The 16,229-nt window shown below is 42.2% G+C and overlaps 1 protein-coding gene across 3 annotated transcripts; it reads right to left on the bottom strand.

The window, feature by feature from the left end:
- Positions 1–3,541: 3,541 nt before the first annotated feature.
- CBR4 (carbonyl reductase 4) lies at positions 3,542–15,847 on the bottom strand. Of its 3 annotated transcripts, none has more exons than XM_090036224.1 (6): positions 15,635–15,847; positions 14,410–14,551; positions 11,497–11,617; positions 10,887–11,023; positions 8,581–8,715; positions 3,542–4,640 (listed from the first exon to the last, which is right to left on the bottom strand). In XM_090036224.1, the coding sequence occupies exons 1-6, from the start codon at positions 15,695–15,697 to the stop codon at positions 4,462–4,464; spliced, it is 777 nt and encodes a 258-aa protein (XP_089892350.1). In that variant the 5' UTR covers positions 15,698–15,847; the 3' UTR covers positions 3,542–4,461. The 3 variants fall into 3 exon arrangements, with proteins under 3 accessions (XP_089892350.1, XP_089892351.1, XP_089892352.1); XM_090036225.1 differs by lacking the exon at positions 15,635–15,847 and adding an exon at positions 15,412–15,570; XM_090036226.1 differs by lacking the exon at positions 15,635–15,847 and adding an exon at positions 15,207–15,404.
- Between the last annotated feature and the right edge of the window lie 382 nt (positions 15,848–16,229).

Below are 16,229 nucleotides of genomic sequence, written 5' to 3'. Positions count from 1 at the left end.
TCTTTTCAACAGTACCTATTAAAAATCAGTGGACTTGGGAAATGAATCCCTTGGTCTGGGTAATAAGTTTCCAACTGGGAACCCTGACCATTGTAAATATGATCAGTGATCACTAATCCACTCATAATGGGAGCACCCCTTGTTTCTAAGCCTTTGCTGCTGGTAAACAGCAGCCTCTCTACACTGTAGAAAATTACATTTATTGTTAAAAAAGGCCTAAAAAGAACCTAATAGACTAGTGGTACAATTTAGACAATTTGAAGCATCGGGAGAAAAGCTCAAGGGAAAAGAAAACTTACTTTTGACCACATCACCAACAACAGGGACCGTGGGAAAAAGAAAATTTTAACATAGATTTATCAAATCCACAATTATCTCTCACCCATGAATTTAACTGGAATGTAAATTTGCTACCTGCTGTCTCTTTCCCACAGACAAGTTCTGGATACATGAAACAGCCCTACAATAGGAAAATGAAGGCAGTAAGGGTGCCTCAGATTATCAAATCCCTGAAGTCTATCGAAGTCCCAAAGTACCTCTCATGTCTTCAATTGCTGCTGATTGAAGGAAATGAAGAAAGACATATTTTACTTCTAAATGAATTAACAGCAGTCAAGAAATTAATCAATTAATCTGTGATGTACAATCACACCTAGAATTTTACAATAATGTATTAAATGTAACCAAAAGAAAATTGATAATCAAAGACATATCAAAAAATAGATCTAATAAATACAAAATTCTGAATAGTGAGGATTTTATTATAATTGAGGAATTGGCAGTCAGTTGCTGACCAACCAAAAAACTTTTTCCTCTATTTTAAACCATAGTTCCATTAGAGATAGGAACAAGACAGATTGAGAGAGAAATTTTATCCACACAAAAAAGGGAATTTTTAGTCTCAAAGATACTTGCATGATTTTTAGCTAAAAGATTTACCACTTCCCTTCAACTATTGGAAAGCAATATTATTTATACATCCAAGCTGCAGTCCTTAGGAGAATCAACTAGATATTCCCCCATGAAAGAGGCATCTGATAGAAATGGAGACAGCCAACTGCCCTCTTAAGAAGACAGAAATTAAAAAAGATATTCCTTACTTGGCACAGGCAGAGTATTAGACAGCTGAGGATTTCAGCTCCTACTAGTGACCATTCTATTCAAGTATCTGTGGGCTCAAGAGATTAACTAGGTCCTAAGGAAAAGCAAATCACTTTACCTCTAGGTGGGATCGATCTTCTGGTTTAGAAGGAATCAATAAGAGAATCAAAAAGAATGATAATTTGAGAGAGAAATGTGGTGTTCTTTTCAAAAATACTCTCTCAGGCCACTCACGTTGCATTCTTAAAGAAAAAGCAGCTCAAAAAGCAACTGTTCAATATGAAACAGTTGTTCAACAACTGGAAAATGTTCTCACAGAAGGAAGTGTCTTTGTAGAGCAGTGGTTCTCAACCTTCTTCGACTCAAGACGCCCCCTGGAAAATGTCAGCTTTTAGTTTTCATTTGATTCTTGAATACAGAAAAATAACAGAGCAGTTCAACTTTTACAAAGAACTCAGACCAAAACAGGTCAGAATCTTTTTAACACTATGGAGTCCTATTTGAAATCCCAGGGCACCTCTTGGGGTAGCAAGGAACAATGGTCACAAACAGACAGGAGAGTATATTTAGGCTAGATATCAAGAAAAACTTCCTCACAGTAATGGAGGCCAAAATTTGAAATGGGCTGCCAAGGGAGGTGGTGCTCTCCCCAACTTGCGGGTCTTTAAGAGAAGGCTGGATAGGGATCCGGCTGCTGTCATCTGACCCCAGCACTCTTTCCTGCCCAGGCAGGGGCTCCCATGTTTTGTGAAAGAATGGCTAATAATTAGGTCCATAGCTCACATACATTAAATATTTTAGTCACCAGAAGAAAAAGGGAACTGGAATGTACCACACAACCTAATCTGAATGTAAGATACTTAGTACAGGTGGAGTTATGCTAAATTTCTACGTCATCCTTCACTGGTAAAAATGACAATCCTCTACCTTCACTCAGTCTCACTGATTTATGACAGAAAATTCAATTGTGAAGCCACTTTCCTTTGACCCATTCATCCCAGTATGGAGAAACTAATGCCATTTACATTTCTTGACGGGAGGACAAGGAATGGCACTTAACACAGCTTTCCATACTGGACACTTCTACACACAAAAATTGTCAGCAAAAAATTCAAGCACATTAAACTACACTCAAGCACGCATCTGAATGTGTACCCATACGGAGCAAATTTGCTCCCAACAGGATCAGTTCAGTCTAGGGCTGCTCCTGCCCAGCTCTGCCCCTCTACAGCAGCCAGAGGAGGGCTCCAGGCTTCCCTGGGTGTCCGTCCCGAGGTGGCAGAGAGCACAGGGGCAGTCCTTATCTCCGTGAGGTTGAAGAAGCTGTCCTGGCTCTGAGGGCAGCTGCTTCTCAGTTGCACAGAGATCAGAAACAGTCCTGATCTCCACAGAGCGTGGAGAGCTGTTCCGGCTCTGGGGGCAGCTGCCTACCAGAGATGCAACAATCGGAGTTGACCGCAATCTCCATGGGGCAGGGAAAACTGTACAGGCTGTAGGGCAGTTCCCTCCTAGTTGGCAGCAATCAGCACCAGCCCCAATCTCCATGGTGGGGGAGAGAACTGTGACAGCAGCAGGACAGCTCCCTCCCAATGGCGCAGTGATCAGGGCCGGCCCCAATTACCATGCGGCTGGAAGTGTGATATCCTGCAGCCAAGACAGCCCTCTCCTGCCCTGTGGATATCAGGTCTTAGCCAGGCAGCAGTGCCCCCCTGCAGCCTGGGCTGACCAGGAGCAAATTGCTCCGGGTTAAGGTCAACACTTGCACTTTGGCACATTACTTAATACACCATTTTGTCTAGTATCTGTATATATTGGTACTAGCAAATGGCACATTAAACTCATTTAATGCACAATAATTGACACGCACATGTAGACAGTGGCACTTCACAGCACATTAATCTAACATGTAGTAAAGCATCTCATGTAGATGCACCCACCATGCATTTCCATTTCTCCAAAAAGGGATAGGAGCAAACACGTTAATAATTCTAGTCAGACCATCAAGCAATGTTCTAGAGTCAAAAGTGAATAAATGGCTTCAAAATCCTTGAATATAAATGTGGATGGATTGCAAATGGATTGTTTCTCATTACTTATCTGCAGGTAGCTAACATCCACACCCTTGAGAGCTGCACTTTTCCCTGACTTGAAAATGAAATACCTTGGAATATGTGCTTCAAATAAAAAAAGTCACACTATTTCTGAAGCCTTTAAAAACACATTCCAAGAAATCTCTTCTTTTGGCAAAAGGATTTCTAAGTCACTTCAATCTCTATGCCAGGAACGAAGGAAATGTAAATCTCAGACTCAGAACTCATCTGTGTTTTGTTGTGAAAAAAAACATTGTTTACTTGTTCCATCATTCATTTCAATACCACGTATGTTTTGTTTTCTCAAAAGAAAATAGACCATTTACAGGAAAAAAGTGAAAGGCCCAAAGTCAAATATTTGATTATATTTCAGTAAGGGGAAAAGAAGCATAACATAATTATAACTCACTCCTCAGAAGTTGCTTTAAATAATATTAAATTTAAATATACACAAATACATTATTCCACATTCAAAAATCAGAGGCCAACTTACATAAACTGGCTGAACTGAGCATGCAAGAATTTCAAGGGGTATTTCACATACTCATTGAGTATCTTTTATTTACAGTATTATCTTTTATTTGCCACAAAGCCAACCCTCAATTTAGTGCATACCACTAAAATTCCTTAAGAACATTCCAATTATGCTGAGGAACTACAAAATCCATTATCTTGGCTGCAAACAAGAAATAAATGGAACCCTTTCAATTTATTACAAAACACTGCATGATATATTTCTTATCATAGAATATTTGATAGGAGTATAAAAATACAAGTTCATGATTTCCTCCCTGCTGGGCAGTTTAACTTTCTATTACCTGGAAATATCTGGTCAAAAGAGCAATCACAATTACTGACTAATAAACGTGCTCAAACAAGCTCATTCAGAGCATAACTCACATCCCAAATGTAAAACTTCAACAGTAATAAAAATTTGGACTTAGAAAGCTATATCATTAATTTCAAACTATTATTTAGAACAGTTCCATTCCCAACCTCCAGAGAATAAAAGTACTCTATGATGTACCTTACCACACATTTTCTAAATTAGTGTTATAGCTGCAGGCTTCAGCTATATGAGAATAGTGCATGTGGCTTTATAAATCCGAAACCCTAAACCAGTTTATTACTTCACTTATCAAAGATTACTTTATGTTCTTGATTAAAGAGCACCAACTCAAAGTACCCACTCAATTACACACCTCATTTTTCATCAGCCAAGTTCAGTTTTCCCTTTACTTTGGTCATTTTATACAGACTGTTGTGACATTTAAGCCAGAAGTTGCAAACCTCCATCTACAACTAGAATATGTCCTGTAACATAAGGAGACTCTAGAAGAAAGACAACAGCTTGTGCAACTTCATGAGGATCTCCAAATCTTCCAAGAGGAATAGTTTTTGTCATCTGTTCTTCTTTTAAATGGGCAGTCATATCTGTGCGAACAAAGCCTAAAAAAAAAAGAAATGTTTGAGGACATAATACAATGCAAGTGTTAAAACAAAATCTGTAGAAGTCTATCACGGTAGGAGAGTTGAGAACACTTGATCCCAAAGATGGCTCAATGTGTATTTTTACATATACAGTATAAATACAATGTGTGGGTGTGTGCTTACATGCACACATCTCCAACTGCATTAAAGATCACCAATATACATCTGATTGGCCTTATGTCACTGAAAGCCTGTATAGTCTTAACTATATAAGACAAGACGTTTACACAGGAAAACACGCTGATATCTAAAGAAGATCCAATCAAAACAAATATTTATGGAACAGTCTGGTTTCTAGACTGAAATAATACCCCCAGTCCTCATTTTTAAGCAGTTTTTATTGAAATACTGAAGTACCATTTTCAAATAAAAATATAATGGCCATATTTCAGACTCCTCTTTAAATTAAAAATATGCTCATCTGATTCTGTAGGAATGATATCCTTTTCTACCTAATGAGAAATATGGAATAACAAATTGAATTGTAAGTTTGTGTTACCGCTAGAAATGTAGGCTAGATTTTACCACTCAGTAAATGGAAAGTAAGCCCTATGCTGATGAAGTATAAAAGCATGTGCTTTTCTGCTCTTTATTCATGAGTCAGCTGGGACAGGTCATGAGATACAAGAACTGAATGCTGAATCAGTGTAGCTATTAGAGACTTTTCTACTTCTGATCATGATATTTGGTTTTAAAATTCTCATATCAAGATTTATTCTTATATTCAGTGATGGCTCTGAAGTGCAATACTAACAAGCTGCACAATTTGAGATGCAAACCAAAAAGCATGCTGCAGTCAGTGGGAATGAAATATAAACTGACAGTAAAACAGTTTTCAAATGCAATGGCCAAGGTACAAGATTAGAGGCCATAACAGTCACCAAGTGTACCCATGGAGTTGATGCCATTGCTTTTTAAAGAATTCAAGAATAGCTGGCATACCTAGCATATGAATGGGGTCTTCATTCATAAATGTGAATAGTGACTGATACATACTTTCATGTTTGAATCAGCATAATAAAACAGACCACTAGCTAAATGTTCCAAGTGAGTAAAAAGTTATGAGGACATTATATAGTCAGACTTCTTCTGAAATTGATTTAGCACTCTCAGTAATAACAGAAGAAATGCTAGCATACATGTTATGAAATACTTTTCACATTAAAAGTATAATACTCTACCAAGTTGTTACAAATAATCCAGGCAGGTACTATAGCATTTCTACAAAGAAAAAAGGAAATGTCCATTTCATTTTTAGGATAATTAAATGTTACTTTTTTCCAACCCTCTGATGTATTATCTACTTGATTTCAAGGACCTAACTGATTTCCACAAAGACTCTTATTATACTAAAGGGACAGAAAGGATACCTATATGCTTGCTGTGGAAAATCCTTACTGACTACTGTTTTAAAAAACGTTTAATAATGCACATTACACTACATAATCTATGTAAAAACAGTTCTCTCTCTGTTTTCAGAGGCAAGATTTCAAACAAGGGCTGCCAAAAGAGAGAACAGAGAAACCTGTCTCAAGACTTGTTTTTAAAAACTCAGAACCTGATACATTCAGGAGCAGGTATTTCTGACTGTGGAGGAGCTATTTAACTACCCAAACCTGAGGGAAGATGACTGCATGGAGCAGAAAGCATGTTCTAGAGAAGCGGCCATGAGCTGAAATAGCAGTCAAGTGAAGGAGGGCTGGGGAACTTGCTCCCCACTCAGCTGCGTAAGCATGGAGCTGGGTGGGGAACAAGCTGAGAACATTGTCCCCTGCCCAGTTCCACGCTCGCAGAGCTGAGCAGGAAACAAGCTCAGCAGCCTGTTCCACACCCAGCTCCATGCTCACAGAGTTGAGTGGTGAACAAGCTCCCCAGCTTGTTCCCCATCCTCCATCCCACGGGCAGGGCAGGGGTTGGGATCTGCCCTGGTCAGGAGCAGGTCCCAGCCCCATTCCCCATGCACGGAGCTAGCTGCTAATCTGGCTCAGCTGGGACCTGCCCCTCCCCTGCAGCTCTTTCCAAATACTGGACCTTGATCACTCAATTGATGCATGGGCCTGGGACCTGCTCCAGACCAGGACAGATCTCACCTGTTCACCCACTCACCTCTGCAAGCATGAAGTTGGTGGGGGGGAACAAGCTGGGGAACCTGTTCACTACTCAACTCCAAGAGCATAGAGCTGGGTGAGGAACAAGCTAGCAAGCTTGTTCCCAGCTCAGCTTTGCAGCCGCGGTGCTGGACAAGGAACAAGCTCCCCAAAATGTTACCCACCCAGCTCCACAGTCACAGGGCCAGTATTGGGAGATCCTTACCTCCCAGCACCAGTTCTGCAGCCACGGGACCAGCACTGGAAAATCCTTATCTCCCAGCACCAGCTCCGGGACCACAGGTCCCGTGCCAGGAGACCCTTCATCTCCCAGCACCAGCTCCACAACTGCAGAGTTGGTGCTAGGAGATAAGGGGTCTCCCAGTGCCAGCCTCACAACCACAGAGCTGCCACTGGGAAATAATGATTTCCCAGCCTCCGTTCCCCAGTCACAATCTTGGAGCAGGGGGCTGGGAGCTCCCTGCTGTCAGGGCAGGGAAACAAAGTTCCTGCCCAGGCTACAGTGGCAGAGCCTGCCCTGACAGCAGGCAGCTCCCGGGGACAGGGAAAAATCTCCCACCCATAGTGAATGGCTGACCAGGAGCAGATTTGCTCCCAGTCAGTTGACTACAAGTGTTAATGCACAATTACTAATCAAAACTAATTACTCGCAATTAGCAAGGTTTACTGGAGGAGTAAGCATGTGCATCTAAATGTGTATATGCTTACTGTACAGTCAAGCCTCTTGTATAGACATGCCTGCTGTATACATTGTCTCCTCTCCTATTTAAGACTGAATTTGATTTAAAAAAAACTACATACAAGTGGAAGACATCTAAGGAATGACCTGCACTGAAAAGACATACTGTATACAGAAATCCTTCCTCATACAGTAGTTCTTAGAATATTTTTTTTTACATTTCTATTAGCCCACAAAAGCAGAGAGAGGGTAAGAAAACAATATTGAATTAGATACTTAAGTGGAATAAATATTTATCCCAAAGTTTATCTTTGATGTAAAAACTGACTGAGCAGGAAAAGTTGGAGTGTCGATGTAGCTAAGATCATCCAGGAAATGTATGAGAGGCAAGATCTTTTTTGTTGCATCTTTTATTGGACTAACGATATAGTTGAAAATGCTTTTGGGCACAAAGGCCAAAAGAACTTAGATTATTTAATCTAGTTCTTGGGTTTGGTTACAGTCTTCAAATTACTTGAAGGCTGACTATACAGAGAAAAGTTTATCTCCATTCTCTTTGGCTATAGGGGACAGGACTAGAAGAAGCACTGGCCTCAAGCTGCAGCAAGGGAAATTTAGGCTGAAGATTAGGAGGAGCTTTTTATGCGGGTGGTCAAGCATTGGAACAGGGTACATACAGAAGTTGTGGAATCTCCATCCTTGGAAATTTTCAAGAGCAGGTTAGACAGTCACATGACAGAGATAGTTCAGTTAGGGATGATCTGTCTTGAGAAAGAAGCTGGACCAGATGACCTTGTCCCTTCTGGCTCTACTTTCCTTCCATTTTATTCTTGAGATTTAGGAAGGATGCAGGCACATGTTTATAAACAGAAAGGGACATTTTCACAGTGTTTTCTTAGGAAGACTTAAGTATGCAAAATATATTGTTTTTAACAAAAAAGTAACTGAAAATCTGCTATCCACTAGTATATTAGTGTACATTTGTAGCTAGTCTTTTGTTTTTAGAGTATAGTAAGCATACAGTATTTCACTGCATTCTAGGCCTGCTGATCAGTAACTAAAGTAATCAAAAGTCACATTCAGAAATTTAGTAACTTAATCATAAACTAACCTGGAGCAACCATGTTGACTCGAATTTTCTTTCTTGCTACTTCTTTAGCAAGAGAGCGTGAAAATCCAACTAATCCTGCTTTACTGGCACTGTATACACTCTGACCAGAGTTGCCCTTGAGTCCAACAATACTTCCTGAAATAAAGAGAAGAGCAAAAGGAGGCCAAATGACAGGTTAATTAAATTCTTTATGGGAGACGTATTGTACTGGTTCTAAATATTGGCATTTCAATTAAGATAAACATAAACCAATGAAAATTAGCTTGAGAACTGCATGTTAACTTATCAATGAGGTCAGTGATGAGGACATTAGTCTTCCCTGAACTATGATAAATCAATTCATGTATACAAATACATATAAATATGCATGAGCACTTTAAAACAAGAGATTTGGAGCACAACTGTTTGACTATCATCAACCCTAGACTAACAAGAAATCCCATACATCTCTATCATGATTCCAATTATAAGCACCTTAAAAAAACCCAACAACTTGGCAGCTTTGGTTGTGGAAACAGTTTATACAACTTGATGAAGTTCTCAGAAAAAAATGTTTTACAATAAAAGCTTATTAATTTACTACTGACATGGGCTGAGGCTACATTCAGAGGCTGCTAGAAAAGTTACAAAAGGGAAAACAAGCTCACAAGGGAAAAACTAAAATGAATGTTCTAGTAGTTCAACAAGAATAATAAAATACACGATTACTTGCAAGTTCAAAATGTGTAGGATTGGGAGTTTTGATTGGAAATAAAAACCTAAGACACAAATGAAAACTGGAATACTTTTTTCAAGTTTTTATAAGAAGGCACATTTTACTTCTGGATTTTAATGGGACCCTGCCAACCTGAAACCAAGTCAAATTTTTAAAGAAAAATTTAAAGCATTACATCTGCCATTAGATCTTCCTGCTAATTTTCTGATGTTACCATATTTTCTTGCATATTACATGCCCCCAAATAAGACATGCAAGTTGTTTTGGGGGGAAAAAAGGTCCCAGAGTTGAGGCATACTGTATGATTTGAAATAAGTCTTCCGAAAACACAGAGGACGCATGTCCATGAGCAGGAACCTGCATTTCCTCTGGGACAAACAGCAGTGGTCCTACACGTGCACTCTGGCACATGGTAAATTGCCCTGGGTTGGGTACAGGATGCTGGGACCAGCAACTGTGCTGGCCCCAGAAGCCTTACTTGTGGTCCTGGGAGCCTCCTACAGCTGCAGTGGTGGTGATCTGGGAACCCAGAGCCTGGCTGGCAGCTGCAGCATGGTTCTGACCAGCAAGGCTCCAGTTTTGGATGGCACACACTGGAGGCCATGCCACCCTTTTTTCAGCAGCTTTTTTAGATTCGTGGATTTCCCAGTACCTAATTTTGCCACCACATTGCAAATATGCAGCTCTGCAAATGGATCCACATGCGCTGTGCATGTTTTGCAGACTCTCAAAACAGCTTTGAGGCCCTGCAAACCACACATTCCCACTTGTGTGGACACGGGCCCAGAGTGTTCAGGAAGTGTGGCATCCCAGGAGAAAGTTTGTATAAGGCCACAAGAACACTGTTATGTGACAAGACTTCAAAAAGGTTGAGCCTCACACCCTTTCAAGAGTAGCAGCAAGACTGTCACTACTTTGCTGTGAATAGTTCTTTACATAAATTCCCATAAATAAATCATGATGTAGCCTCATTATGAAACTGCATGCAGCTCACTCACCTTCAGCCAAAAGTTACTGCCTTATCCACAGCTCTAAGCGTTAGCACTGGATGCTTCCCATGCTGCTTGCTGCCCCAGAGAGAAGTGGCACCCAATTTAGCACAGTGTTTGCTTGCTTCTTTCTTCCCTGCTTTGATTCCAGGGAAGGAAAAACAGCTTCTCCACTTAAGACATGAACCCCAATTTTGGGAGGGGAAAGACTGAAAGTTGCATACAAGTGAATATAGTAAAAATGTTTTAAGTTATTTTTTAATAATTTTTACCAGAGAAATTTATTTTCTGTTCTACACACCTTTTAAAAGCAACTGTACACTGACAGAAAAAATACATTAATTTCACTACAATGCTTATCATTGCCTTCAAATATATAATTTTTTGCATTCTTACTTACTAAGTTTACCTTTTAACATGAAATTTTATAGACCAAAACAGTTTCTGTGACTGTTCAGATCTTTTGTGTCTTAACTTTTAAAAGCTTTTAAGACACCTGAAGCACTACAGATACAACATCTGTTCAGGCCTTTAGCTTTCTGTGCCCAAAAGTATCTTGAATATAATTAGCTACCTTCAACTTGCATACGGTGACAACTCACCTATGTTAACAATAGCACCTCCTTGCTGTTGAATCATGCTTCTCACAGCAGCTTTGCAAGTCAACATTGTACCCAAAAGGTTGGTGTGAATTTGAGATAGCATGTCTTCGGTTTTGGTTCTCAATAATAAGCCATCTCTGCCAAAAAAGGAAACTGTCAGTGACTACCCCCAATTGATACAATTCACCCCGATGAAATTTCAATGAGCAAAATGGAGTTGTTTTAGAGGTGAATTTGGTCCTGCATGTACCACCAGTACAGCTCTTGATAACATTCCAAGAATTACTCACAATTACATAAAAGTCCATACCAGCTACCTTGTGAACAATATGCAAATATAGAAGACTGCCAAAAATAATTTCAAGAGAATTAGTTTACCTTGGGCTCCAAAGAAAAGCTATAGAAACAACAAATTATATCTTCTTCTATTGAAGTTTCACTTCCTTTGAAAATAAAATATCTTCAAACATTACCAGTATTTTGAGATGCACTTCAATTCATTCTTAATTGATATAAACACCAGGTTTATTAAATTTTCAATTGCTCTTTTATATTTATTACCTTTCAAGAAAAATGCATGATCTACAGTTATTTACAATATAAAGCTAACCTGTTGATCCCAGCTGCATTAACCAAGCAATTTATAGAACCTAAATTCCTCTCCATCTCTTCAAATGTATTTTGGACATCTTGTTCTTTGGCTACATCACAGCTAAGTGCCAGGTGACCTGCTGTATTGAAATAAAACAACATAACAGTGATGATAAATGATCTTGTATCATTTATAAATGCTCTTAAGAATTAAAAAAACTCAACAGTAAGAACAGATGTTCTCCAAGTAGCTGACTAATTACTCCAAACATATGTTGATTTGTATTTCTGTCCCTTTTCAAGTTTTGAGGTCAGTATGGGGTAAAGTGGTCCAACGTCTTGGCTGGCTTAGCCAAAAACTGCTAAGTTTTAATGCCAACCCTGTCACCAACTTACATGACCTCACATGCAGTTCCCTTAGTCTCAGTTACTTGTCTGTAAAATACAGCCTGTTACACATACTTATCTTCCCCATAGGAGTGGTGTGAATATTACTTAATGTTTGTTCAGCACTTCCTTTTTCAAAGTGCTCTTAGATGTAGAACATTATTATTATAAATATTAAAGCTATAAAGAGAAAGAGAAGCAGATGGTTCTTGTATACAGTTTGGAATTCACACACTTTGGGTTACTTTTAAGTCCCAAAATCTTTTTTTTTCTTTCCAATCAATACTTAAGTGGCCAATTGTTCCAAATTTCTAGGACAATCCCAAATTTTACAGTTGTGCCCAAGCGTCCCTGAGGACTTCCAGGAGTTTTATCCCAAAATTTAAAAACTGGTCCCAGATCAGTAACAGATGTAACACTAGATTAGGGCTGTCCAACTTCAGGGCAGCCAAGGCCACTGGGCCTAGGACAAAGACCACAGGCTGCAAGCCACAGGCTCCCCAGAATCTCTACTGCATGCCCCCTCTTCCCTTACTGCCATATAAGCCCCCATCACTGCCAACAACCCATGGATGGGGACCTCCCATACCCCTATTGCTGTTGTATAAGCCCTGCTGCTTCCTACTGCAAATTATGAAACTGCACAGTCCCAAATTAGTCCGGGGCGCCATTGTTTGAGCAATTGTGTATAACAAGTAGTAAGGTTGTGATTACCTAAAGAAGGAGTGTTTCATGAGGAGCACAGCTGGGCAGCAGCATGGGAAGGCTGCCCCTTTAGAGACAATGTGAGGAAAGCTGTGCTGGGGTCCTAACAGGAAAGAAGCCCACAAGCCCTGCACAGGGTGAGTGTGCACTGAGCAGGAGGAAGACAGATCCAGTCCACCTGCATGTGCAGTTGAAGGAGGTGGGACACAGGCTGCAAAGCCAGACCAGGCACCTGGTTCGTGGTAGGGAAAGACAGGGTTTAGAGGACACTAAAACCCTGCTTACCTGGAGGGAGGCATCATATAAAAAGCCAGGACAAGGAGGTGACAAAACCCCATTGCCTGGTGGGGTATATGGGTGGTGGCCCGGGTGACTGCCTGAGCCAGCAGCCCAGACCCCGTGCCCGCTGTGTCAGGGGCTGCAGATCAAGGGGAGAGAAGTGCATTCCAGAGATGCCAGTGAGGGAGCAACGGCTGGCAACGTGACACCTGAAACAAGCATAGAGGGACCCAAAGCAAAGAGGACCTGCCCACGCTCTAGTGAGAGGGTCAAAGCAGTGGCTATTCCTGTCAAGGCATTGCCCCAGGCTAAGTGTGCAGAAAGCCATCATATTCATCCTTGTGTACAAAAGTTATTGACTGGATGTTTACATAAGTAGGGGCAAGCCTATAAGCCTGTGACTCAGTTCAATGTTGGTGCCTTAATATCCATCTGTGATTAGTATTCTCCTTTTAGGTTATGCATATTCAAAGGAAAGGTTATATGTAGTGACTGTCATTACCAGGGTTCCGGGTATGTATTGTATGTTCTCTTTAATAGCCTTTATGAGTTAAACCTGTTTGATTATTTGTAATTGATACTGTATATAATTAAATCCTGTATATAGTTAACTCTATTTGCAAGGCTCAACCTCTGTACAGGGAGGCCCTCTTCTTGGGGAACCTGCTGCAGCCACTAGGGTTGGGCAAGGTCACTGGATACTGGGCACCCCAGGATCTCACTATTCAGCGGAGGCCGTGTGCCTGGGTCACATGTGAAACTGACTCGTAGCCATCAGTTTCACGGCTACTATTAGGATGCACATGACAGAGAAGAGTAGGGACTTACTGCCAAACTTTTGCAGGGAACCCTGTAACAGCTAAACTTCTGCTCCTGTTCCCACTGTAGCCGTTGAGATGACACAGCACAACACTGCCTGGTAGTGCTGCTACCTCCCAACCCAGAAGCAATAAAACTGCACTTACTCAGCAGTCCATCCTAGCCAGGCAATTATGCCCACATTGCCAATGACCTAATTAACCTATCCCCAGTACTGAATTATGGCAGTCACAAAAAAGGACCTAGAAGTAGGATAAACTACTTCACAAGTAGCGTGAACTACTTTACTTTTAGTACGGGAAATCTGTGAAGCATCTAAGATTGTGCTCCTTGAAAACTGGCTCTGGCTCCCTTTAGCTGATATTAACCCTATAAGTGGTATTTCAAAATATAATTTAAATGCATTACACAATGAATACAGAAAATACACAGGATATTTCCTTTGAACACAGCTATCCAAAATTTAATAATAAGTGGACTACCTTGCTTCCAGTGAAGTTAACTGAAACATTCCCACTGGCCTTTTTGGAAAAAAAGGATCAAGCACTTACAATCTGAAGCAACGTGAATAAACAAACTGTCCATCTATGTATTCATTGCTTCTGAAACAGTGGCTCTACCGTTTACCACCATATGACTTTGGGGAAAGTGTTCAATTTAGGCATACTATTTACTATTCTTACAGGTTACCTAAACACTGAGTAACACGCAAATAAAACAACAGCAAAGCAAACATACATACCTCCCAGGTGATTTGCTGTGGTCTGGGCTACTTCCAAATTTCTAGCAATAATAGCCAAGCGGTATCCTTTCTGTGCCAGTAGCTGTGCAACAGCTTTTCCAATTCCTCGGGATCCTCCAAAAATAGCACAAATTTTGGCCATCTCCAAAGAATAATTCACAAACAGCAAGTTAATCTAAACAGCAATGACTGGAACTACATACTTAAAGCCTAACTCTCCAGGGTACCAAGCACCCTCTGTTCTCAGTGAAGTCAGTAAAAGGACACTTGGCATTTTGCAGTGTTAACAGCATTGAAAGAAAAACCTACATTAAAGCTTCAGCTGTCCTGAACTTAATGAAACACTATTATCTACTACTATATGGTAAACAGTAGATTCATTCAACTATGTGAATTCGTATTGTCCAGTCACGTAACTGTGCTAGTATTTTGGAATTGCTGATAAAAACATAATTAGAGGTGCTCAACCCCTGGCCCATGGGTCTCCCCATGGGTCCAGAAAGTTGGCAGTGGGGGTAAGAGGTACCAACTAATGCTGCTCCCCTGCTGCCACATTTCTAAGCCCCCGATACAAGGCCAGGACCGGTTTGGGCCCATGGCCTGGCACCACTCATTTGGCTTGGGGGTAGAAAAGCATAGGCACTGCTACTCCGGCTCATCAAGCCTGCCACAACCACTATTAATGTTCTTTTAATTTTAAATGACACAAATAGGAATATCATGAAAATTCCCCAACAGGCAGGCACCAATCAGGACTCGTGGCTCAGAACGTCCAAGCAAACATTTCCAGGCCAAACCTTCCAACATCAGGCCGCCAGGGCTGGGGAGGGGGCACGCAGGTTGGCTACTTAGGCGAGGCGGCCCCTAGCCTGGGCACTGGGCACTGGTCACCTCTCCAAGAGGCTGGTGTAAGACGAGTGCAAAGCCCCCTGCCAGCGGAAGTCCTTCCAGCCTCGGCCTCAAGGCCCCTCCCAAGCACCCAAACCATTGTGCACCGCTAACCCCAAGGCCAAAGCGCAGCACCACGCGTGACATCCGGCTGGCGCATGCGCAGCGCGTTAACGCCGAGCGCGCGAGAGGGGTAGATGGGAAGCTGTTCGCGCTGCGCCAGGGGGCAGTAGAGTTCAGCCAATCCCTACCCGCCCCCCTCCCAGCTTCGTTCCGGCGCGGGCCACCGGCTGCCCTAGGCACCGCCCAGAGCCGTGCCGCCCCCGCGGCCTCTCACCTCGCCGAGGTACCTAGCGAGCGCTCGGGTGTGGGGGGTATCTAGAACTACCCGTCCCGGCATGCCACGGGGCCAGCCACGCCACCGCCCAATGGCTGCCGCGGTGCATTAAGGGACCTGTAGGCACGGCAGGGCCTCCGCGCGCCCCCTGCTAGAAGTACAGCGAGCGCCTCCCTAGTCCCGCGGCCCGGACTCCCAGCGGCCCCTGGGTGGAGGGCAGGGAAGGGGCGGGGCCGTCGGGCCGCGAGCGGAGGACCTGGGTCGTCCCTGGAGTGACGTGGGAGGGGTGTGCACGCGGCTTCTCTCTAGGCTGCCGTCAGCTCCGGGCAGGGGTGCCCCGGGGCGCCGCGGCATCTGCCCTGCCAGAGGGGCCAACACGAGGAGGCGTAGGACGAGCCCAGAGGTTTCCTAGATGGAGCCGCAGTGTCAGAAGCGTCCTGCTTGTTGTACTAGAAGCATCCCTCTAGGCCCTTTCTGTGGTCAAAAGGCAAGTGCAAACCACTCCAGCATTTTCTGAGGACTGCCTTGAGTCTAGCCTCGAGTTTAAAGCTAATTTAGACCTTGGCTAAAACTCCGAAAGTTTTCCTCCTTGAAC

Source organism: Crocodylus siamensis, chromosome 2 (assembly GCF_052110815.1).
Source record: "Crocodylus siamensis isolate JL-2025a chromosome 2, ASM5211081v1, whole genome shotgun sequence".
Taxonomy (NCBI): Eukaryota; Metazoa; Chordata; order Crocodylia; family Crocodylidae; genus Crocodylus; species Crocodylus siamensis.
Note: the sequence above shows the minus strand (reverse complement) of the source record. Positions and strands in the feature narration are given on the sequence as shown.